At 40.8% G+C, this 21,450-nt stretch overlaps 1 protein-coding gene across 8 annotated transcripts in view; it reads right to left on the reverse strand.

The window, feature by feature from the left end:
* Positions 1-11,919, reverse strand: part of CFAP91 (cilia and flagella associated protein 91) — a 155,469-nt gene extending 143,550 nt beyond the window's left edge. For 4 of the 8 annotated variants that reach the window (XM_033855795.2, XM_033855793.2, XM_033855794.2 and 1 more), the window contains exon 1: positions 11,687-11,917. In XM_033855795.2, the coding sequence (XP_033711686.1) occupies positions 11,687-11,810 (124 nt within the window). In that variant the 5' untranslated portion in view covers positions 11,811-11,917. Of the gene's footprint in view, positions 1-11,002; positions 11,127-11,251; positions 11,397-11,686 lie in introns of those variants that run through there. The other 4 variants (XM_073804198.1, XM_033855792.2, XM_073804196.1 and 1 more) reach the window with 4 other exon arrangements.
* Positions 11,920-21,450: the final 9,531 nt, after the last annotated feature.

The following is a 21,450-nucleotide window of genomic DNA, read 5'->3' on the forward strand; positions in this document are numbered from 1 at the left end:
AGAGGCCTCTGAGATGCCCAAGTAACAGCAGTCACCAGGTCATTACTTGCTTACTCCTAGACAGTTATTAAGTGCTTTACGTGCAATATTCCGTTTAATCCTCAAAAAACCCAGTGAGGTCGGCACTAGGCCTCCATTTTATAGAAAAGGAAACCAAGGCTTCAAGAAGTCAGCAACTGAGGGGATCAAAATGGTGGAGTAGGAGGACATGGAGCTCATCTCCCCCCATAAACACATCAATAATATATCTACATGTGGGACAGTTCTCAATGAAAACTAACTGGAAACTGGCAGAAGAACTGCTATACAACCAAAGCTGCAATAAAGATCTCCATGTAACTGGGTATGATGGGAAAAAAAGGTACCAGATCAGGACCTGCATCCCTGGGAGGGATCTGAAAGGAAGAAAAGGTCCACATGGGTGGACCTTCACTCTGGGGAGTGAGTAGATCAAGCCACAGTTTGGGCATCCAATTCCTGGGATTCCTGCACAGAGGAGTAAAGCCCCCTTGCCTGCTGGGAAATTCACTGAGACAGACAGAGAGACTGAAGAAGTCTAGACTCTACTCGATAGGACTGCACGTGTGCTGGCTTGCTAACAATCAGGGATGAGACAGCCTTGCACTGGTGGCTGCAACCTCACTGCACTTCCCAATCCAAATGGGCGGATGCCCTAGCCCCACTCAGTCCACATCACAGCTTGGCATGAGATCTGGGCAGAGACCTGGCCTAGCTATGCAGCGACAGACCAGAGGGCCTGGGAGGTTATCGGGGTTGGGGGGCCCTGCAGAGCCCGTTATAAGTGCACGCACAGGGGCAGTGGGTCTAGCTGGGCAGAAATTGTCAGCCTTTGTACCTGGTGGCACCACAAGAGTGTGAAGGGGCTAAGTACTGAATCTCGGGCAGACAGGCCCCGGGCAGGGGTATGCAGCAGTTCATTTCCCAGCAAGAGAGCCCAGGCTCTGCCCATTCCACACCACAGCTTAGCACTACGTCTGGGGAATAACGGTCCTGGGAAAAGACTGCCACAGAGGCAGCCCAGATCTCAGGCGGCAAAGCAGCCAGCTCAACTCCTGCAACCACAACCTGACCGCCAGCCCCAGCCTAGCAAATGCCCCAGCCCCACCCACTCCACACCACAGCCCTGCACTAGATCTGGGATGAACACCAGAGAAAGGGACGTGAACTTAGACTGCTTCTGAGTGGAACCACGGAGGCCCACACAACTGGTGTACAGATCTTCTGTGACCACACGGGCCTCATTTGCTTCAGGATTTACCTCCCTTGGCGCAGGGTGCACACTCAAGGGCTACGGAGCTTGATCGAACCCAATCCTCAGGCCATCTATTCCAACAACTGGGGAGCAGGCCCCACCCCCAAAAGTACGGTGACAGCCACGGAGCAGAGAGGAAGCCCTGCCTCACATCCAGCACAGGCTCTAGATATGACAACACCAAGCACACCCCCTATCAAGGGGGTAACGACCAGCACACCCTGAGGAAAAATGTGGCTGGCATCCATACCAAAACCAGCCCTTGCACCAAAAATACTGGAGACATACCGTCTTTGCAGGGTCAATCCCACATAAAAACACCCCTTCAAGACCACAGTAGATAGCTGTTTCTCCTAAATTCATAGACAGAGAAAGTTAAGTAAAATTAAAAAGCATAGGAACTATTTCCAATCAACAGAACAAGAGAAATCCCCTGAAAGAACAAATAATGAAACAGACCTCACCAGTCTACTAGACCTTGAGTTCAAAAAGAAGGTAATAAAAATGCTAAAGGAATTAAGAAAGATTATCAATAGAAATGCAGATTGCTGTAACAAGGAACTAGAAACTATAAAGATGAACCAATCAAAATTAGACAATTCAATTCCTGAGATAAAAACCAATCTAGAAGCAATGAATAGCAGACTAAATGACACAGAAGAATGAGTAAGTGATCTGGAAGATAGAATAATGGAAATTATTCAATCAGAATAGCAGACAGAAAGACAAATGAAAAAAATAAAGGCAACATACGAGATCTATGGGATAATATGAAGTATGCCAACCTACACATAATAGGGGTTCTAGAAGGAGAAGAGAGAGAGAGAGAAGGGAATCAAGAATGTATTTGAAGAAATTATGGCTGAAAAGTTCCCAAACATAAATAAGGAAATAGATATCCAGGTACAGGAAGCAAAGAGGGTCCCAAACAAGATGAACACAAACAGACCCACACCAAGACATATCATAATTAAAACAGCAAAAGTTAAAGATAAACAGGGAATTCTAAAGGCAGCAAAAAAACAAAGAGTTAGTTACAAGGAAAACCTCATAAGGCTATCAGCTGATTTCTCTACAGAAACTTTGCAGGCCAGAAGGGAGGGCCATGGTATATTCAAAGTCCTGAAAGGGAAAAAACTGCAACCCAGGATACTCTACCCAGCAAGATTATCATTTAGAATAGAAGGAGAGGTTTAAAAATATCTCAGGGGCTTCCCTGGTGGCACAGTGGTTGAGAGTCCACGTGCCAATGCAGGGGACACGGGTTTGAGCCCTGGTCCAGGAAGACCCCACATGCCATGGGGCAACTAAGCCCATACACCACAACTACTGAGCCTGCGCTCTACAGCCCGCAAGCCACAACTACCGAGCCCACGTGCCACAACTACTGAAGCCCGTGAGCCTAGAGCCCGTGCTCCACAACAAGAGAAGTCACCACAGTGAGAAACCCAAGCACTGCAATGAAGAGTAGCCCCCACTCGCCTCAACTAGAGAAAGCCTGCACGCAGCAATGAAAATAAAAATAAATAAATAAAAAGAATAAAATAAATAAATTAAAAAACAAAAGATAACTAGCAAACTGATTCCAACAATACATTAAAAGGATCATACACCACGATCAAGTAGGATTTATCCCAGAGATGCCAGGATTTTTCAATATCCACAAATCAATCAGCGTGATACACCTTTAACAAACTGAAGAATAAAAACCATATGAACATCTCAATAGGTACAGAAAAAGCTTTTGATAAAATTCAACATCCATTTATGATAAAAACTCTTCAGGAAGTGGACACAGAGGGAACCAACCTCAACATAATAAAGGCCATATATGACAAACCCACAGCTAATATCATACTCAGTGATGAAAAGCAGAAAGTATTTCCTCTAAGATCAGGAAGAAGACAAGGATGCCCACTGTCACCACTTTTATTGAACAGAGTTTTGGAAGTCCTAGACACAGTAATCAGAGAAGAAAAATAAATAAAAGGAATCCAACTTAAAAAAGAATAAGTAAAACTGTCATTGTTTGCACATGACATGATGCTATACATAGAAAATCCTAAAGACGCTATCAGAAAACTACTAGAGCTCATCAGTGAATTTGGTAAAGTTGCTAGATACAAAATTAATGTACAGAAAACTGTTGCATTTCTATACACTAACAAAGCAATATCAGAAAGAGAAATTAAGGAAACAATCCTGTTTACATTATATCAAAAAGAATAAAACACCTAGAAATAAACCTACCTAAGGAGGCAAAAGACCTCTACTCTGAAAACTATAAGACACTGATGAAAGAAACTGAAGATGACACAAACAGATGGAAAGAATGAAACAGATGGAAACAGATGGAAAAACCATGTTCTTGAATTGGAAGAATCCATATTGTTAAAATGACCATACTACCCAAGGCAATCTACAGATTCAATGCAATCCCTATCAAATTACCAATGGCATTTTCACAGAACTAGAAAAAAATTTTTTTAAATTTGGATGGAAACACAAAAGACCCCGAATAGCCAAAACAATCTTGAGAAAGAAGAACAGAGCTGGAGGAATCACATTCTCTGACTTCACACTATACTACAAAGCTACAATAATCAAAACAGTATGGTACTGGCACAAAAACAGACATACAGATCAATGGACCAGAATAGAGAGCCCAGAAATAAACCCATACACCTACAGGCAATTAATCTATGACAAGGGAGGCAAGAATATACAATGGAGAAGAGACAATCTCTTCAATAAGTAGTGCTGGGAAAACTGGACAGCTACATGTAAAAGAATGAAATTAGAACATTCTCTAACACCATATACAAAAATAAACTCAAGATGGATTAAAGACCTAAGTGTAAGACCAGATACTATAAAACTCCTAGAGGAAAACATAGGCAGAAGACTCTGACATAAATCATAGCAATAATTTTTTTGGATCCATCTCCTAGAGTAATGGAAACAAAACCAAAAATAAACAAATGGGACCTAATTAAACTTAAAAGCTTTTGCATAGCAAAGGAAACCATAAACAAAACAAAAAGACAACCTACAAAGTGGGAAAAAATATTTGCAAATGATGCTACCAACAAGGGATTAATTTCCAAAATACACCAACAGCTCATACACTTTAATACCAAAAAAACAAACAGCCCAATAAAAAGTGACCAGAATACCTAAATAGATATTTCTCCAAGAAGGCATATAGATGCCTAACAGGCACATGAAAAGATGTTCAATATCGCTAATTATTAGAGAAATGCAAATCAAAACTACAATGAGGTATCACCTCACATCAGAATGGCCATCATTAACAAGTCTACAAATAATAAATACTGGAGAGAGTGTGGAGAAAAAGGAACCCTCCTACACTGTTGGTGGGAATGTAAATTGGTGCAGCCACTATGGAGAACAGCATGGAGGTTCTTTAAAAACCTAAAAATAGAGTTACCGTATGATCCTTAAATCCCACTCCTGGGCATTTATCTGGAGAAAACTCTAATTTGAAGATACATGCACCCCAAAGTTCATAGCAGCACTATTTACAATAGCCAAGACTTGGAAGCAACCTAAATGAACATCAACAGATGAACGGATAAAGAAGATGTTGTGTGTGTATGTATGTATGTGTATATATATATATATATATATATATATATACACCCCACATATATATATGTATATACAATGGACTATTACTCAGCCATAAAAAAGAATGAAATAATGACATTTGCAGCAACATGGACAGGGTTTCCCTGGTGGCACAGTGGTTGAGAGTCCTCCTGCCAATGCAAGGGACACGGGTTTGTGCCCTGGTCTGGGAAGATCCCACATGCTGCGGAGCGGCTGGGCCCGTGAGCCATGGCCGCTGAGCCTGCGCGTCCGGAGCCTGTGCTCCGCAACGGGAGAGGCCACAACAGTGAGAGGCCCGTGTACTGCAAAAAAAAAAAAAAAAAAAAAAGATACAAATGAACTTATTTACAAAACAGAAACAGACTCACAGACATAGAAAACAAACTTATTGGTTACCAAAGGGGGTAATGAGGGGGGAGAGATAAATTAGGAGTTTGGGATTAACATATACGCACTACTATATGTAAAACAGATAAACAAAAAAGACCTACTGTATTGCACAGGAAACTATATCCAATAATAACCTATAAAAGAAAAGAATCTGAAAAAGTATATACGTGTGTATATATATATATATGTATCTGAATCACTTTGTTGTACATCTGAAACTAACACAACATTGTAAATTAATTCTACTTAAATTTTTTAAATGGTTAAAAATTTTAATTAAAAAAATTTTTTTAAGAAAAGATGAAAAGAATATTTTACTAAATACGAGAAGAAAGAGCTAAAAAGAATTGAAAGTTTTCCCTCTGGGAGGTAATAATCAAAAGGGCAGGAGAGTGTGGGGAAGATAAGTGCTGTTTTGTTTGGTTCTGGTTTTGGTATGTTTGGATCAGCCACTTCATTTACATGATTTCATAAACTTATAATTTGCAGATGTCTGGAGCTCTTGCCAACTTGTTTCCTACCAACTAACCAGAGCAACAATTTCTGTTTTGGCTCAACCAAGTTGCAGTCCAAGCAGCAGGCACAGCCCAGTGTCTCTTTACCTCACGTCTGCACCAAGTGTCCCTCACCTTCCCCTTAGTTTTTCTCTGTGACCTGGAGACGTGAAAATCCATGGGAAATTCATATCACCTTCACATGTCTCTTACTGAGGATACATAAAGCAAAGTTTTAACCAAAGAGAAACAGAAGCCAGCAGGTAAATTCTCCTTCCACTCCAGGGCTGGATTATCGATAGGCAAAGTAACACATACTGCTTCTCAGAAAAATGGTTTTACTTTTACTTGATACAAACTTTGTGGTAATCACCTTGGTAACACATGGTTTTATTTTCTCTGACATTCCCTTCTCAGTCACATTTCCCTATCTCTGGTTTCTTTTGGATTGTACTTCTTAATAAAGCAGTATCCTATGAACGTTTACCTCAAGGTCTGCTTTTGGAAAAGCCCACAGGAAAACAGCTGACATCGGGGAAAAAAAAAAATAGAAAAAGAAGAACAAACAAAACCCAAAGTCAGAAGAAGGAAGGAAATAATAAAGATCAGCGAGGAAATAAGATAGAGATAAAATAATCATAGAAAAGATCAATAAAACCAAGTGCTGTTTTTTTGGTTTTGTTTTTTAAAGAGGAACAAAATTGACAAACCTCTAGCCAGGCTCACCAAGAAGAAAAGAGAGAGGACCCAAATAAATAAAATAAGAAATGAAAGAGGCGAAATAACAACTGACACCACATAAATACAAAAACTCATAAGACAATACTGTGAACAGTTATATGCCAACAAATTGGACAACCTGGAAGAAATGAACAAGTTTCTAGCAACATACAGCCTGCCAAAACTGAGCCAAGAAGAAACAGATAATTCGAACAGACCAATCATTGAGGTGAAATAGAATCTGTAATTAGAAAAAAAAAAAACTCCCTCCACATTGTAAATTAACTCTACTTAAAAAACAAAACGAAACAAAACTCCCTCCAAAGAAAAGTCCAGGTCAGGATGACTTCACTCGGGAATTTACCAAACTTACAAAGAAGAATTTATACCTATCCTGCTCAAACTATTCCAAAAAATTAAGAGGCGGGAACACTCCCAAAGTCATTCTGTGAAGCTACCATCACCCTGATAGCAAAACCAGACAAAGCCACTACCAAAAAAGAAAATTACAGGCCAATATCTTTGATGAATATAGATACAAAAATCCTCAACAAAATATTAGCAAACCAAATCCAACAATACATAAAAAGGATCGTACACCACGATCAAGTTGGATTCATTCCAGGGTAGCAAGGATGGTTCAACATACACAAATCAACCAATGTGATACACCACATTAACAGAAGGAAAGACAAAAACCATATGACCATCTCAATACACACAGAAAAAGCATTTGACCAAATTCAACATCCATTCATGATAAAAACTCTCACCAAAGTGGGTATAGAGGGAACATAACTGAACATAATAAACCACAAACCCACAGCCAACATAAAAGTCAATGGTGAAAAGCTGAAAGCCTTCTAGCTAAATTCAGGAACAAGAAAAGGATGTCCACTCTCACCACCTCTATTCAACATAGTATTGGAAGCCCTAGCCATAGCAATGAGACAAGAAAAAGAAATAAAAAAGTATCCAAATTGGAAGGGAAGAAGTAAAACTGTCACTATTTGCAGATGGCATGCGACTCTATATAGAAGACACTAAAGTATCCATACAAAAACTATTAGAACTAATAAATGAATTCAGCAAGGTAGCAGGATACAAGATTAATATACAGAAATTTGTTGCATTTTTTTATACTAACAATTAAATATCAGAAAGTTTAAAAAAAATCCCATTTAAAATTGCATCAATATAAAAATATCTAGGAATAAACCTAACCAAGAAGTAAAAGACCTGTATGCTGGAAACTATAAAACATTGATAAAGGAAACTGAAGATGATTCAAAGAAATGGAAAGATATCCCATGCTCTTGGAGTCGAACAATCAGTATTGTTAAAATGGCCATACTACCCAAAGCAATCTACAGATTTAATACAATCCCTATCAAAATACCCATAACATTTTCCACACAACTAGAACAAATAATCCTAAAATTTATATGGAAGCACAAAAGACCCAGAATTGTCAAAGCAATCCTGAGGAAAAAGAACAAAACTGGAGACATAACCCTTCCAGACCTCAAACTATTCTACAAAGCTATAGTAATCAAAACAGCATGGTATTGGCACAAAAACAGACATATAGATCAACAGAACAGAGAGCCCAGCAATAAACCCATGTACCTATGGTCAATTAATCTATAACAAAGGAGGCAAGAATATACAATGGAGGAAAGACAGTCTCTTCAACAAGTGGTACTGGGAAAGGTGGACAGCTAGCTACATGTAAATTAATGCAATTAGAACACTCCCTCAAACCATTTACAAAAATAAACTCAAAATGATTTAAAGACCTAAATATAGGACATGAAAGCATAAAACTCCTAGAACAGAACATAGGAAAAACATCCTCTGACATAAATTGTAGCAATATTTTCTTAGATCAGTCTCCCAAGGCAAAAGAAATAAAAGCAAAAATAAACAAATGGCACTAATCCAACTTAAAAGATTTTGCACAGTAAAGCAAACCATCAACAAACTGAAAAAACCTACGGAATGGGAGAAAATATTTGCAAACAATGTGACCAACAAAGGGTTAATAACCAAAATATACAAACAGCTCACACAACTCAATATCAAAAACACACAGGGACTTCCCTGGTGGTGCAGTGGTTAAGAATCCACCTGCCAATGCAGGGGACACGGGTTTGATCCCTGGTCCAGGGAAGACCCCACATGCCGCGGAGCAACTAAGCCCGTGTGCCACAACTACTGAGCCTGCACTCTAGAGCCCATGAGCCACAACTACAAAGCCCATGTGCCACAGCCACTGAAGCCCACATGCCCTAAAGCCTGCATGCCACAACTACTGAGCCCACGTGCTGCAACTACTGAAGCCCGCATGCAAAGAGCCCATGTTCCGCAACAAGAGAAGCCAACGCAACGAGAAGCCTGTGCACCGCAACAAAGAGTAGCCCCTGCTCGCTGCAAAGAGAGAAAGCCCGCACGCAGCAACAAAGACCCAACGTGGCAATAAATAAATAGATAGATAGATAAATACCCAATCAAAAAATGGGCAGAAGACCTAAATAGACATTTTCCAAAGAAGACATACAGATGGCCAAGAAGCATATGAGAAATTGCTCAACATGACTAATTATTAAAGAAATGCAAATCAAAACCACCATGAGGTATCACCACACAGTGGTCAAAATGGCTATCATGAAAAAGTCTATAAATAATAAATTCCTAAGAGGGTGTGGAAAAGAGGGAACCCTCCTACACTGTTGGTGGGAATGTATAAATTGGTGCAGCCACTATGGAAAACAGTATGGAGGTTCCTTAAAAAAAACTAGAGCTAACATATGATCCACTAATCCCACTCCTGGGTATATATCTGTAAAAAAATGAAAACTCTAATTTGAAAAGATACCTGTACCCCAATGTTCATAGCAGCAGTATTTACAATAGCCAAAATATGGAAGCAACCCAGTGCCCATTAGCAGATGATTGGCTTAAGAAGATGTGGTATATATATATATATATATATATATACACACACACACACACATATATATATATATATACACACACACACACAATGGACTATTACTCATCCATAGAAAAAGAATGAAATATTGCCATTTGCAGCAACATGTATGAACCTAGAGAATATTATACTTGGCAAAGTAAGTCAGACAAAGACAAATATTACACAATATCACTTATGTGGGGAATCTGAAAAATAATACAAATGAATCTACATACAAAACAGACTCACAGACATAGAGAATAAACTTATGGTTACCAAAGGGGAAAGGGAGGTGGGAGGGATAAATTAGGAGTATGGGATTAACAGATACAAACTACTACACATAAAATAGAAAAGCAACAAGGATTTACTGTAAATTAAATATAATAACCCACAATGGAAAATAATCTGAACTATATATATAAATAACTGAATTACTTTGCTGTATACCTGAAACTAACACAGTATTGTAAATCAACCATACTTCAAAAAAATTTATTAAAAAATAAAGAAGTTGGCAACTTATTGATTGGCAGTTGATTCGAACACCAATCCTTTCAGCTCCCAGGCCTAATGTTATCAAAAGCCCATGAATTTAATGGGGGAAATTTTTCCATGGAAATCATGAAAGAGCCCCTCAGCCAATTTACCCATATTGTAAAAATAATTCTAAGAAGCACAGGAAGTTGTCACAACCAAGTAATGGTGACGATGAGGAAGTGTTTCAAACCCCAAAATATGATGATTACTTTTTGGGAAAACTATAATAAATTGCAGATTCTGGGGGGAAAGAAAGGAGGAAAGAGCTCTTGATAAACCCAGTAAGTATTATAAAATATTTTTGGAAGCTGGGAAAAATATATCATATTTAAAAGACTTTAATTAGCAGGGCATTAGTGTAGCTACTAATCCATCAACAAATGTAGATTCAGGGAAGTGACAAAGTATTGTGGGCACTTCGAGTGAGGCACCTGAGAGATACAAAGGATTAAAGTCAAGTTAAATGCAAAATGGTATATAAATGAGGTAAGATTTATAAAAGAATGGTGTTAACTGTAAAGTACTATACAAAGGTAAGCAATCATTACACATTCCCAACACCAAGAAATGGCTACCCTAAAGATTCTCATCCAAAGGAGACCCTGGGATTCCCAGAGGAGATACCACGCGGTTAAAAGTAGGGTGACAGGGCAAAACTGGAAAAAATCATGCTTTACTGATTATAATTATTGTAGTAGTAAATTCAATTCAATAATTCAAATAATTCATAATAAATTACATAGCACCTAACACATGTACCAGCACTGGAAAAAGTGCTGAGAAGGCTACAAAAATGTATAGAACAAGAACTTAAAGAACTCAGGGAACTTATGGTCCAGTAGAAGAGACAGAACATAAATGAACAATCAGGTCATTAAAATAAACTGGGGCTTTTACTGGCCGAAAGGCCCTAGTGGACCTAGTTTATAAGCAACACTTTGATGGATAAGAATAAGCTTAAATAAAAAGAGAAACCTGGGGCTTCCCTGGTGGCGCAGTGGTTGGGGGTCCGCCTGCCGATGCAGGGGACACGGGTTCGTGCCCCGGTCCGGGGGTATCCCGCATGCCGCGGAGCGGCTGGGCCCGTGAGCCGTGGCCGCTGAGCCTGCGCGTCCAGAGCCTGTGCTCCGCAACGGGAGAGGCCACAACAGTGGGAGGCCCGCGTACCGCAAAAACAAAAGAGAAACCTGAAAACAAAGATGAGATAAACTGGCCCTTCTTTACCTAGAATGCCAAATTTGGAGTTGCCCAGGGAATGGGAGCAGGAAGGTCATTCTCTTTGGGCATTTTACGCAGTTTGCATGCGGGAGTGTTGAGTGAATCTCCAAGTCAGAACGCCAGGAACAGGATTCAGGACGATTGCTTAAGGCTGTGCAAATTATCAGAACAAGAGGGTGGAGAAGAGTCAGGTGTTCCCGCTCAGTGCTCTGAGATGCAGAGCGCACCTGTGGTCTCCGAGACACCTCCCCCACCCCCGCGAAAGCGCCACCACCTCGGGGGCTTGGAGCTGCCCCCACCCAACAGAAGAGGACCGCGGGCAAAGGATCCGTCCTGAGGCTCGTCTTTTGTCCGCCGCGCCCCCGGCCAGGTCCCACCGTCTCAAAGCCCACCTGGCCCAGGAGTCGGCAACTCAGGAGGGAGGTCTGGAGCCGCCCTTACCGTATAGGAAATCATATGTTCGATTGGCAGAGACTTTGCCCCAGGGCCCCGACCTCCCTCTGCACCGGGTTTGAGACACCGGCGGCTTGGCCTGGGGCTCTTCGATGGTCACTACGTGACTCATGGTGCCGGCTCTTCCCTGCGGCCAGCCAGGACCGACTAGGGAGACCGAGATGCGGTGTGCAAGGTAGCTATGGTAACCCCCGCGAGGAGCGAGGGCTGAGCGAGGACACACAGCTAATCCAGAAGAGAGGGGCGGGACTCGCGTGTGAGAGGAGGAGCCGAGTGACGACAAGGAAGGGGCGGGGCGAGGAGCAGGAGAGGCGGGGCTGAGCGAAGATACGGGGCGGGGCTCGTGAAGGGAGGGGCGGGGCTGGCTGGGGGAGGAGGAGCCGAGTGATGACAAGGGAGGGGTGGGGCGAGGCGCAGGAGCGGAAGGTGCGGAAAGTGCGCAGAGGAGAGGAGCGTGAGGGGTGGAGGAAGAAGGGGGAAGAAAGGAGGAAAGAAGGGCAGGCCTGGGGAGGGGAGGAGGGAAGGGAGAGGGACGGCCTCGCTTTCCACTTCACTCCGGTGACCAAGCCACGAGCATTTAGCCGCCCACCAGGGTCAAGGCCAGGGGGCCGCAGGCTGGGGAAAAGGCTGCTGCTTAAATCCTGCAGCCATCGGCCAGTTACACTACGTTAGCCTCTTTCGGAAATGCCTGGGAAATCTCAGCACCTTCTAGAATAGTTGGGGGCTTTCATTTCGGACATCCCCTCTCCGCGGGGCTTGTTCGAGCTGAGGAATCCAAGCTCCTGAACGTCAGCCTTTGGCACACTGAGCTCTGGCCGTGGGTTATCAGCGTTTGGGGTGGGCTGGGTAACTGTTGATTCGCATTCTGCTACCCTTTTCTGAGCCCTGCGCATTAAATCAGCTGAAGATGATGTGGTGTAGTAGGCACTGGCTCTGCTTTTTAAAAACTATTATGGAAAATTTTTTAACATAGGCAAAAGTGAATCCACTTTTAGTAATGAACCCTCACTAGCCATCACCAAGATTCAACAATTATCAACATTTTGCCAATCTAGTTTCATCTATCGCCTACCTCCCCTTTTCGCTTTTACCCTTAAATTAATCTGCAGCTCCAACTGATAAGGATTTTTAATTTAATCGCCATTGTCAACATCTAACAAAATTAATAATTCCTATGTATCTAATATTCAGTATGTATTCACATGTCGTTGGTTGAGTCCAAGATGTCATTCAATAGTTGTTTTTTTCTGATCAAAAGATCCAAAAAAAAAGTCTTCACATTGCATTTTGGTATCTCTTAAGTCTTCTATGCTAGAACAGTGAATTTCTGATACCTTCAATAGTTTTCTTTATTACCTGGAATTCCTCTGTAAAAAGAACTTGCCCTCACCAACTCATTGGTTATCCTGAAATACAGGGATCGTAGAGAAAAGTCTGCATGAATGCTGGATTCTTTCACTTTAGTTATCAAATTTCACAGAAATGAGTTGGTGCCCTAGCAACCTCAAATGTTAACCAATAAGATTTTCTTTGATTAGTACCATTATGAATGCATGCATTTTAACATATCAGATTCTTTTAATCCATTGTGATCATTATACTTTATGATGCTCAAATTATCCCATTTGGCTAGTGTTGCACGTTAGAGTTAGCGTCTTTGTCTTTTTGATATAATCCACAGACACTTCAATGAGCCTCCTGGCCTGCTATCCCTCTTTCCACACATACTCCTGGTTTTATTTTCTCTACTCCTGAACTTCTTGGGTTTTTTGCAAACCAGCCAGATATTTTGCCACTCAAACTGATTCCTTTGCCTAAAATGCCTTTTTCCTGTTTATGCCCCTCAACTAATTTCGGTATTCTTAAAGACTCAGTGCTACTTTTGCCACCTTTATGTAGTCTCCCAAATCACCCAAATAGACCAAGGCTTCTTTCTTTCTTCCAGTGCTGTAGGAGCACCAATGGCATTGACCACCTTGTATTAGTAATTGTTAGCAACTTTGCTCTCCACACCTGTGAGTTCATTGAGGGCACAGGCCTTTACATGTCATTTTGTATCTCTGAAGTACCTGGTATCTGAAAGCTTAACAAAATGATTCTTAAGTGAATAAATCCATCCATTTATAATATAAATTTACTGTCTACTATGAAATAGGTATTGAAGATCTAAGATAATTTGTACAGCTCACTGTATGATGGAGAAAACACTCAAAAACATGTAAAATACAATGTTATAATGGCATGATAATATTTTTCTGTCTTCGGGTATAGCTACATTTCCCACTTTCTGTTCCTTCTTCCCAGAATGCTCTTCACCCCTACCTGCATCTTATCCCTGCTGACTCCTCATCGTCTGAAGTCTCAGCTAGAATGTCGCCTCCTTAGAAAGACTTTTCCTCACTCTATCAGATAAATTATCTGAAGTAGCCAACAGCCAGCCCCCTTGGTAAGCATAATGGAAGACACTAACCAATAGAATATGTCAAATGTAGTGGTTTATATATGACGTTGATTGTTTTACATAGACTGTAGTTAACTCCATTTTGCTGGAGTTGCTCACTCTCTCCCTTGCTGGCTTTAAGGAAGCAAGTGGCCATGTTTGGAAGCCCCAAGCGGCAAGGAACTACAGGTAGCCTCTCGGAGATGAGGGTGGCCTCTGACCACAGCAAGTGAAAAACCAAATCCTTCAGTCCTACAACTTCAAGAAACTGAATTCTGCCAACAACCTAAATGAGATTGAAAGCATGTTTTTCCCCAGTAGAACCTCAGATGAGACCACAGTCTCAGCCAAAATCCTGATTGCGTCTTGAGACCCTAATCAGAGGAGCCACTTAAGCCATTCCCAGATGACTAAGTACAGAAGTGCGATAATAACAAATAAATGTGTATTACCACTAGGTTTGTGAAAATGCTGTTGCGCAGCAAGAAATGACTAATATGCAATCTTTATGAAATGAAGTTGGAGAGGGGTGCTAGTCAATAATACAGGTTCGTTAAAATCAAAGTTACACTTTGCAGGTTTGGGAGACGGTTCTCCATGGGTCTCTCATGTGTCTGCTTGTCTTGTAAGGGGGTAGCTGTCTGCCCTTTCCTTTGTGTAGGAAACAACCTTGGACAATAGATATAATGTCTGTCTCTGGAGCAAGGGGCAGGTTTGCTTACAGCCTTAGAAGTCGGAGATCCTGTCTCCTTTTGAGCAAAGGGCAATATTTCTTACTGCCCATTATTAAAGGTTTGGGTTTCCTAAGCTTCCTTTTCTGTGTTGAAATATCTGTGATGTCACCTGGCCTTCTTCACATCACCCTGTGGGAATTGGGGCTCAGGGAAGTGGTGCAAAACTTCTGATACTTGGTTGCTTCTGCTATAAGTAATAAATGATCCTTCATCTCTGACTCAGCAGTTTGCTGGCTTCTACCAGCATTCATGGAACTGTGGCAGGCAAACAGGGTAAATCTCAGACACTTCAGGGTTCTTGAAAAACTATAGAGAATTTATGTACAGCACATATTTATCTGCGGCAATTGGAAAGCATATATTTTGCAGCGGCAGAAATGTAAATACTACACAGAGTTTCTGCTGAACCTACTAACTAGACAAGTGAGAATTCAAGCCTTGTAATTCTTCTCTCTCAGCATATGGTGGCACTCCTTCTCTACCAACTTCAACTATCCACCCTTACTTGATAAAGTCTCCATACCTGGGGTTAGTTAGGCATGAAAAATGGCTAAGAATACCTTTATCATGGAAAGATTTTAGAAAGTATTTCCTTAGTTGTTTCTTGTTACATCACCAGGCCTGTCATCCCATCCACAGAATGCCTGCTTGGTACCACCTATAGCTATGGTACTATGGTATGTGTCCCCATAGTACCATACAATAACAGATTCACTATACTATGAAAAAGTCCATTACAGTCACCACTGCAACTCTTGCTGCCTACAAATTTAGCAATTATAGCAACAGCAAAGAGTGCCAGAGGCTTAAAAGTAAAGTATTGCTGGTTAAAATTGGAATTGGAAGTGAGAACTTGATACAAACTAACCTCCAAGTTGCCTCCGTAAACAGCAGGTTGAATCCAATCTTTCATTATTGAGTCTCCACATGCTACCTACTCTAAATTTAATCCTAATTACAGGTCTCTCAAACTGCTGTGTTTTTCTTGGGGGAAGTGAGTTATTGAGATTTTTTCCTGGGGTAGAATGGAAAACATTAAATTACAATATTTTATACTCCTCCTTTTTTTTTTAACTAAGGCCATCCCATAAGTCTAAAGGCATTTAGGCTGGGTAAGAAAAGTAAAGCATGATGTTAATGTAAAGATCAATAATTGATCTGAACACTTACTTATTCATAAATTAAAAGGCAGAAGAAAAAATAACCCGTGTGTGTGGGCTAGCTGTACCATTCTGAAACAAGAGGAGAGTTAAGTAGCTGGATATAAATGACTATTTCACTTTGGAAAGGAGTATCCTTTGGTCTTTTATTCAAGGGCAGGAGAATATTACGTCCCAAAGAAGTGCTTGTTGAAAAGAGTTTAAGACCCACAGTGCTCAGGGAGGAAAACAAGGGCTTGTTTATATCTTGAACACAGCAAGTTAAAGGAAGTGTGGGTGGGGCAAGGCCTGCCAATACTAGCTTACTCTGAGAAAGTCACAGAGTGTGCTCACTGCAAGTATCCTGTCTTCACTGAAGCAGGGAAGGACAACGGGCAAGAAAAATCTTTTCTCAGTTGCAGAAAGGCTGTTTCAGTTTTTGGGTCTATAATCTGTGTCTACAGTTTATCAATACTCTTAACTCCATAAACTCTCTTGGATATTTCTCATTTCTTCCTTGTTCATTTCGTAGACACAGAAGTTCAGTTGCCCAATTAAATACAATGATTAATTTTAAAATAATATTCACCTTTCATTTAGACAAATTAAGTGAGATAGTAGATAGACCATAGACCTTAGAGGGAGACGATGTGGAGACTCAGGACTGTCACTTACAAGTTATGTGACCTTGAACAAATCATGTCCATCTATGAACCTCAATATTCTCAGCTATAAATGTAGATAACACATTCAACTGTTATTGAACCCAAGTTCACGTGTCAGATGCACAGTGAGGCCAAACAAACTGAAACATTGGAGTTTGGAGCAGAGAAATGTTTATTACAAGGGCCAAGCAAAGAGAATGAGCAGCTCATGCTCAAAAGACCTGAACTCCCCCGTGGGTTTCAGGGAAGAGTTTTTAAAGGCAAATTTGCGGGGAGAGCCACAGGGTGTGTGACTGACTCTCTTCAGATTGGTTGGTGGTGAGGTAACAGGGTGGTGTTCCAAGAATCTTAATCATCAGCCTTCTGGTTCCAACCAGTCTGGGGTCCCCTGTGCTTGTGCTCAGGCTGAAGTTACCATCCTCCACCTGGGTGGGGGCCTTAGTTCCTGTAATGGGACTCAGATCTGTATCAGGTTCTTATGTATATCCTTTTAGGAGGAACTAGGAGTCTTGTGCCCCTATTGTTCTAATCACTAACTATCTGAATCTGTACTTTGGGACTCAGGGAAAGTCTAGGAAGCTGAAGCCTTTTTCCTATAAACAAGAAACAAGGGAACTAGAAAGGCTTTTGTACCTGGGCAGGCCCCAAAGGGTCCCTGCTTGTTTTCACAACTACTGTGAAGATTAAATAATGGTTCACAAACTCAACAGTCCTACATATATGGAAGGTATTGTAGTTGAAGACTATGTTGTCATTTCAACTGATTATTCATTCTAAGTGTTCTAAAAAATCTGGGTTCTCTGTGAAGAATTATCAGTGCCAGGGACTTCCCTCGTGGTCCAGTGGGTAAGACTCCACGCTCCCAACGCAGGGGGCCCGGGGTTCGATCCCTGGTTGGGGAACTAGATCCCGCATGCATGCCGCAACTGAAGATCCTGCATGCCGCAACGAAGATCCCACACGCTGCAGCTAAGACCCAGCACAGCCAAAATAAATAAATAAATAAATATTTTTAAAAGTGATGAAAAAAAGAATTATTAGTGCCAGTATGAGTTACTGGACAGTACTAAAAGGGAAAATCAGTCCAAAACATTTTAATTTTGTATTTGTTTTTGTTTGTTTCTCTGCTTATTTAAGGGAGATCTTTCTGAGGAAAAAAGTGCTTCTAGATTCTTGGCAGCAACAGGGCAAAATAAAGCTTTGGGGGAATAATTTGAGTAAAAAGCAGTTATGCTGTGTCTCATGTGCTAACTACTGTTGGGGGCCCAAAATGAGTATGACAAGATGACCACACATCTTCTAGAAAGTCACAATACCTCTTTATGACAAAATGATTGTTTTTACTTAGAAGCAAGGAAGTGGCTTAACCCTTAGAATAAAATTTTCCACACCACCTCAGCGTGTAGTCTCTTTGTTCCACACCACCTAAAAGTGTAGTGAAAGAGGACATTAAAATAATTAAATTCCATTTCTACCCCATAAAGCAGTGTTTTCAAAACTGCATAGAGCAGGATGCAACCAGCATAGTTGTCCTTGGTCTTCAGGTGCAGGACTTAATTGTCCTCTGTGCATGACACATGATCATCATTGGTCCCTGCAAGGGTACTTTAGTTGCATTTATCTTTATTCTCTGCCCCCACTTGCCTCTCCTTATAGGCAACCATTCTGTTTAAATAAGCAAATCATTTCACACATGTGTTCATACACGTATTTTTGTTTTTGCACACCTTCTTTAAATATATGCAAATAGTACTGGACTATGTATCTATTCTCTTTCTGACTTTTTTCCACTACCCATGTTATTTTTAAAATGTGTGCATTTTACTATGTGGGTACGTTGTCAATTTCTTCTAGTTCGGACCCTGTACTCCACATTTCCCTATCTACCTCCCCAGTGATGAATGCCCAGATTGCCTCCAGTTCCCTGCTACATAAATATGCTGTGACAATGATCCCCATAACATGTTCCCTTAAGGACTTGCTGGGAAGTTCTTTGGAATATAGATCCAGGAATAGAACTGCTGAGTCATAGGATATGCACCTATTCTTAAATTAACTGGACACTGCCTAACTGCCTTCCAAAATGGCAGGACCAGTCTCCATTCCCAAGGATTCCTGCATACTCATCAGTACTTGGCATTATCCAAGTACTAATCTAATTTCAGTCTAATGGGTGTAAAGTGATACCTCATTGTTGTTTTATTTTCCATTTTTATGATTAGTACTCTTGGAACAGCCCTTTTTGTGAGTGCTGACCTTGGATTTTCTCTTCTACATATTCTACATATTCTCCAGTGTTAAATAGGCAGAGAAACAAACAAAAAAATTTGCTTGAGTATTTTTGCTTCTATATATTGTCTGTTCATATCTCTTCTCCATTTTTCTATTGAGGTTGCTGTTCTCTTATTGTTACTAAGTTCCATAAGTATTCTAGACATTAATCCCATGTTGGATTTAGATATTTCAAATATCTTTTACCAGTTCGTCATCTATTTGTTAACTTTGTCTACAGTGTCTGTTAAAAGACACTGAGGCATATTAAAATTTTTAAGAGTTTAATTGAGGAAAAATTGATTCCAATCAGGAAGCACCAAACCAGAAGTGGTTAGGAAAGCTTCACCAACAGGAGCTCTGGGAGAGGCTTTTATAGAAAAAAGGTGGAAGAAAAGTAAGGAAATTGTTGACTGGCTACAGCTTAAAGCCTAGTTAGCTGCTTGTGATTGGTTGCCTTCAGCATTTTGATTTTTTAACCTTGAGGCATTTATAGGCTTAAATTTTGGTTTGCTTATGTAGGTCGCCATGGCATTAGCGCCACGTCAGTCTAATGTGGCGCTTATTTTGTTACAGATTTGTTACAGTCCTTATTTTGTTACAGATCCCCAACAGGTCGGTGACCCCTCAGTCCTTTGCCTGGAGTTGCAAACGCAAATCAAATGAACCCGGGTTTGGCATAGCAGAGCAGAAACTTTATTCATTGATCAAGGAATGGTGGAGAGCTTGTGCTCTAAATATACCTTCTCCCCCGGGGGAGAGGAGTAAAAGAATTTTAAGTGGTTAGGAGGCAGGGACATAATCAAGCCTCTAGGAAATGGGAGGAGATTTTCAGGGGCAACTGGGGCACGTGCAGTCTTCCACACTTCTTTGCACACTGCATGGATTGTGTCTAGCAAAGTGCAAGTTTCCCCCCTGGGTGGAGATTTTAGCATAGTAATGAAGCAAAGGTAACTTTTGGACACTGCCAGGTTTCACCTGCGCAGAAACATTTCTGTGGTGAAGTCAGAGCCGGTTCAGGTTGGTTGACCACTGCACGTTCCTGGAAGCACAGCTGTAAAACATCTTTGACAAATATCAGGTGCTTTGAAATAAGCAAAGAGATAAATCAAGGTAAGGATCCTTTAGCTCTTAGGGGCAGGTATGGGTAACAGTTTAAATAATTTAGCATGTCCTTTGTAAATCCTCAAACCTTTATTTTCATGTAATTAACTTCATCAGTTTTTTTACTTAAAATTTGTTCTTTTGAAATGTCGTCTAACCGGTTGTTCCGCACCCTTTGGTATAAAGATAATCTCCTCTAGTATCTTCTATTAATTTCTTAGTTTGTCCTTTCACATCTAGATGTGGAATTTAATTTTTTCCAGTTTATTTTCTTTTCCCCATTGATTTGTTGAACTGTGTTTATAGTATACTACATTTCCAAGCGATATCGATGTTGCCAGTTCAAGAAGCACTCTGAGTAGCAAGATAAGTGAACAGCTGGTTGAAAGAATAGTGGTTAAGGGTGACTTCAGGAGAATGTAAGGGCAGGATGTTGTATTATTAAACATATCAATGCAGAATGAAGTAAAATTCATGCTAATTAGTAGTTTTTAGATGACGAAATGGGGATGGTCTTAGTATCTTCGAAAATACACACATAGAAGTTACTCCTACGTGGCACCAGTTCACAGACACACCTCAGGATTCCCTGAGCTAAATCTCTGAAATACAGAGACAAACCTCGGTTAGGTGATACTGAAAGTTTTATTACCCAAAATATCTATCCCTAGGCAGCTGTTTTACGAACGCCCGGAAGTCCTGCTTTAAAAAATAAGTTCATTCTTTCTCCAACAATTCTCTGCAGAAAAAAACCGCAATGGTTATGGGCATTATATTGCAAATAACGTAGGCACCAGTTTACTTATCTACTTAGGTAGATAGGTGTTAACTGAATTTGAGAAATGACGAGGAAAAAGCATTTTTCTAACTGGTATATTTGCCTTGTGACTGGACAATTCATACTGAAATCAAATCAGTTGGAGAGGGAGCTATGAATACCAACTAGCTGAGGATTTAAAGCGTGTGGGGTGAGGTATGAGTAGCAGAGGAATTTTTTTTTTCTTCAAAACTTGTGAATTGGATTGTTCAAACTGAAGGGGGGTGGAGAGGACAATAAAAAGGCAGAGAATGTTGAGCGTAAAATACTGGGAACTAATCTGATATTCAAGAGGAACTGGCTTTCGCTAGTGGTTTCTCTTGTTTGGCTTGGACAAGTCATTTCACCTTCTCAGGCTTCGGTTTTCGACATTCGTGGTGGGTGTAGGGTTGAGATATCTCTGAGCAGCCTTACTACTTTCATCCTTTGTGGGTCCTCCCCAAGTCGATTTACAAACTCAGCACTTTCATCTCGCCTCTCTGCGCCTGCGCCGAAGAGGCGCTCTCGCGTTAATGGCTTTATTTTGCCTCTTCTGCGCACGCGCCTTTTTTTCCCTTTTAATCCCTTCTCCTTCCCCTCACC

The sequence above is a fragment of the Tursiops truncatus genome, chromosome 4, assembly GCF_011762595.2.
Source record: "Tursiops truncatus isolate mTurTru1 chromosome 4, mTurTru1.mat.Y, whole genome shotgun sequence".
Classification (NCBI taxonomy): domain Eukaryota; kingdom Metazoa; phylum Chordata; class Mammalia; order Artiodactyla; family Delphinidae; genus Tursiops; species Tursiops truncatus.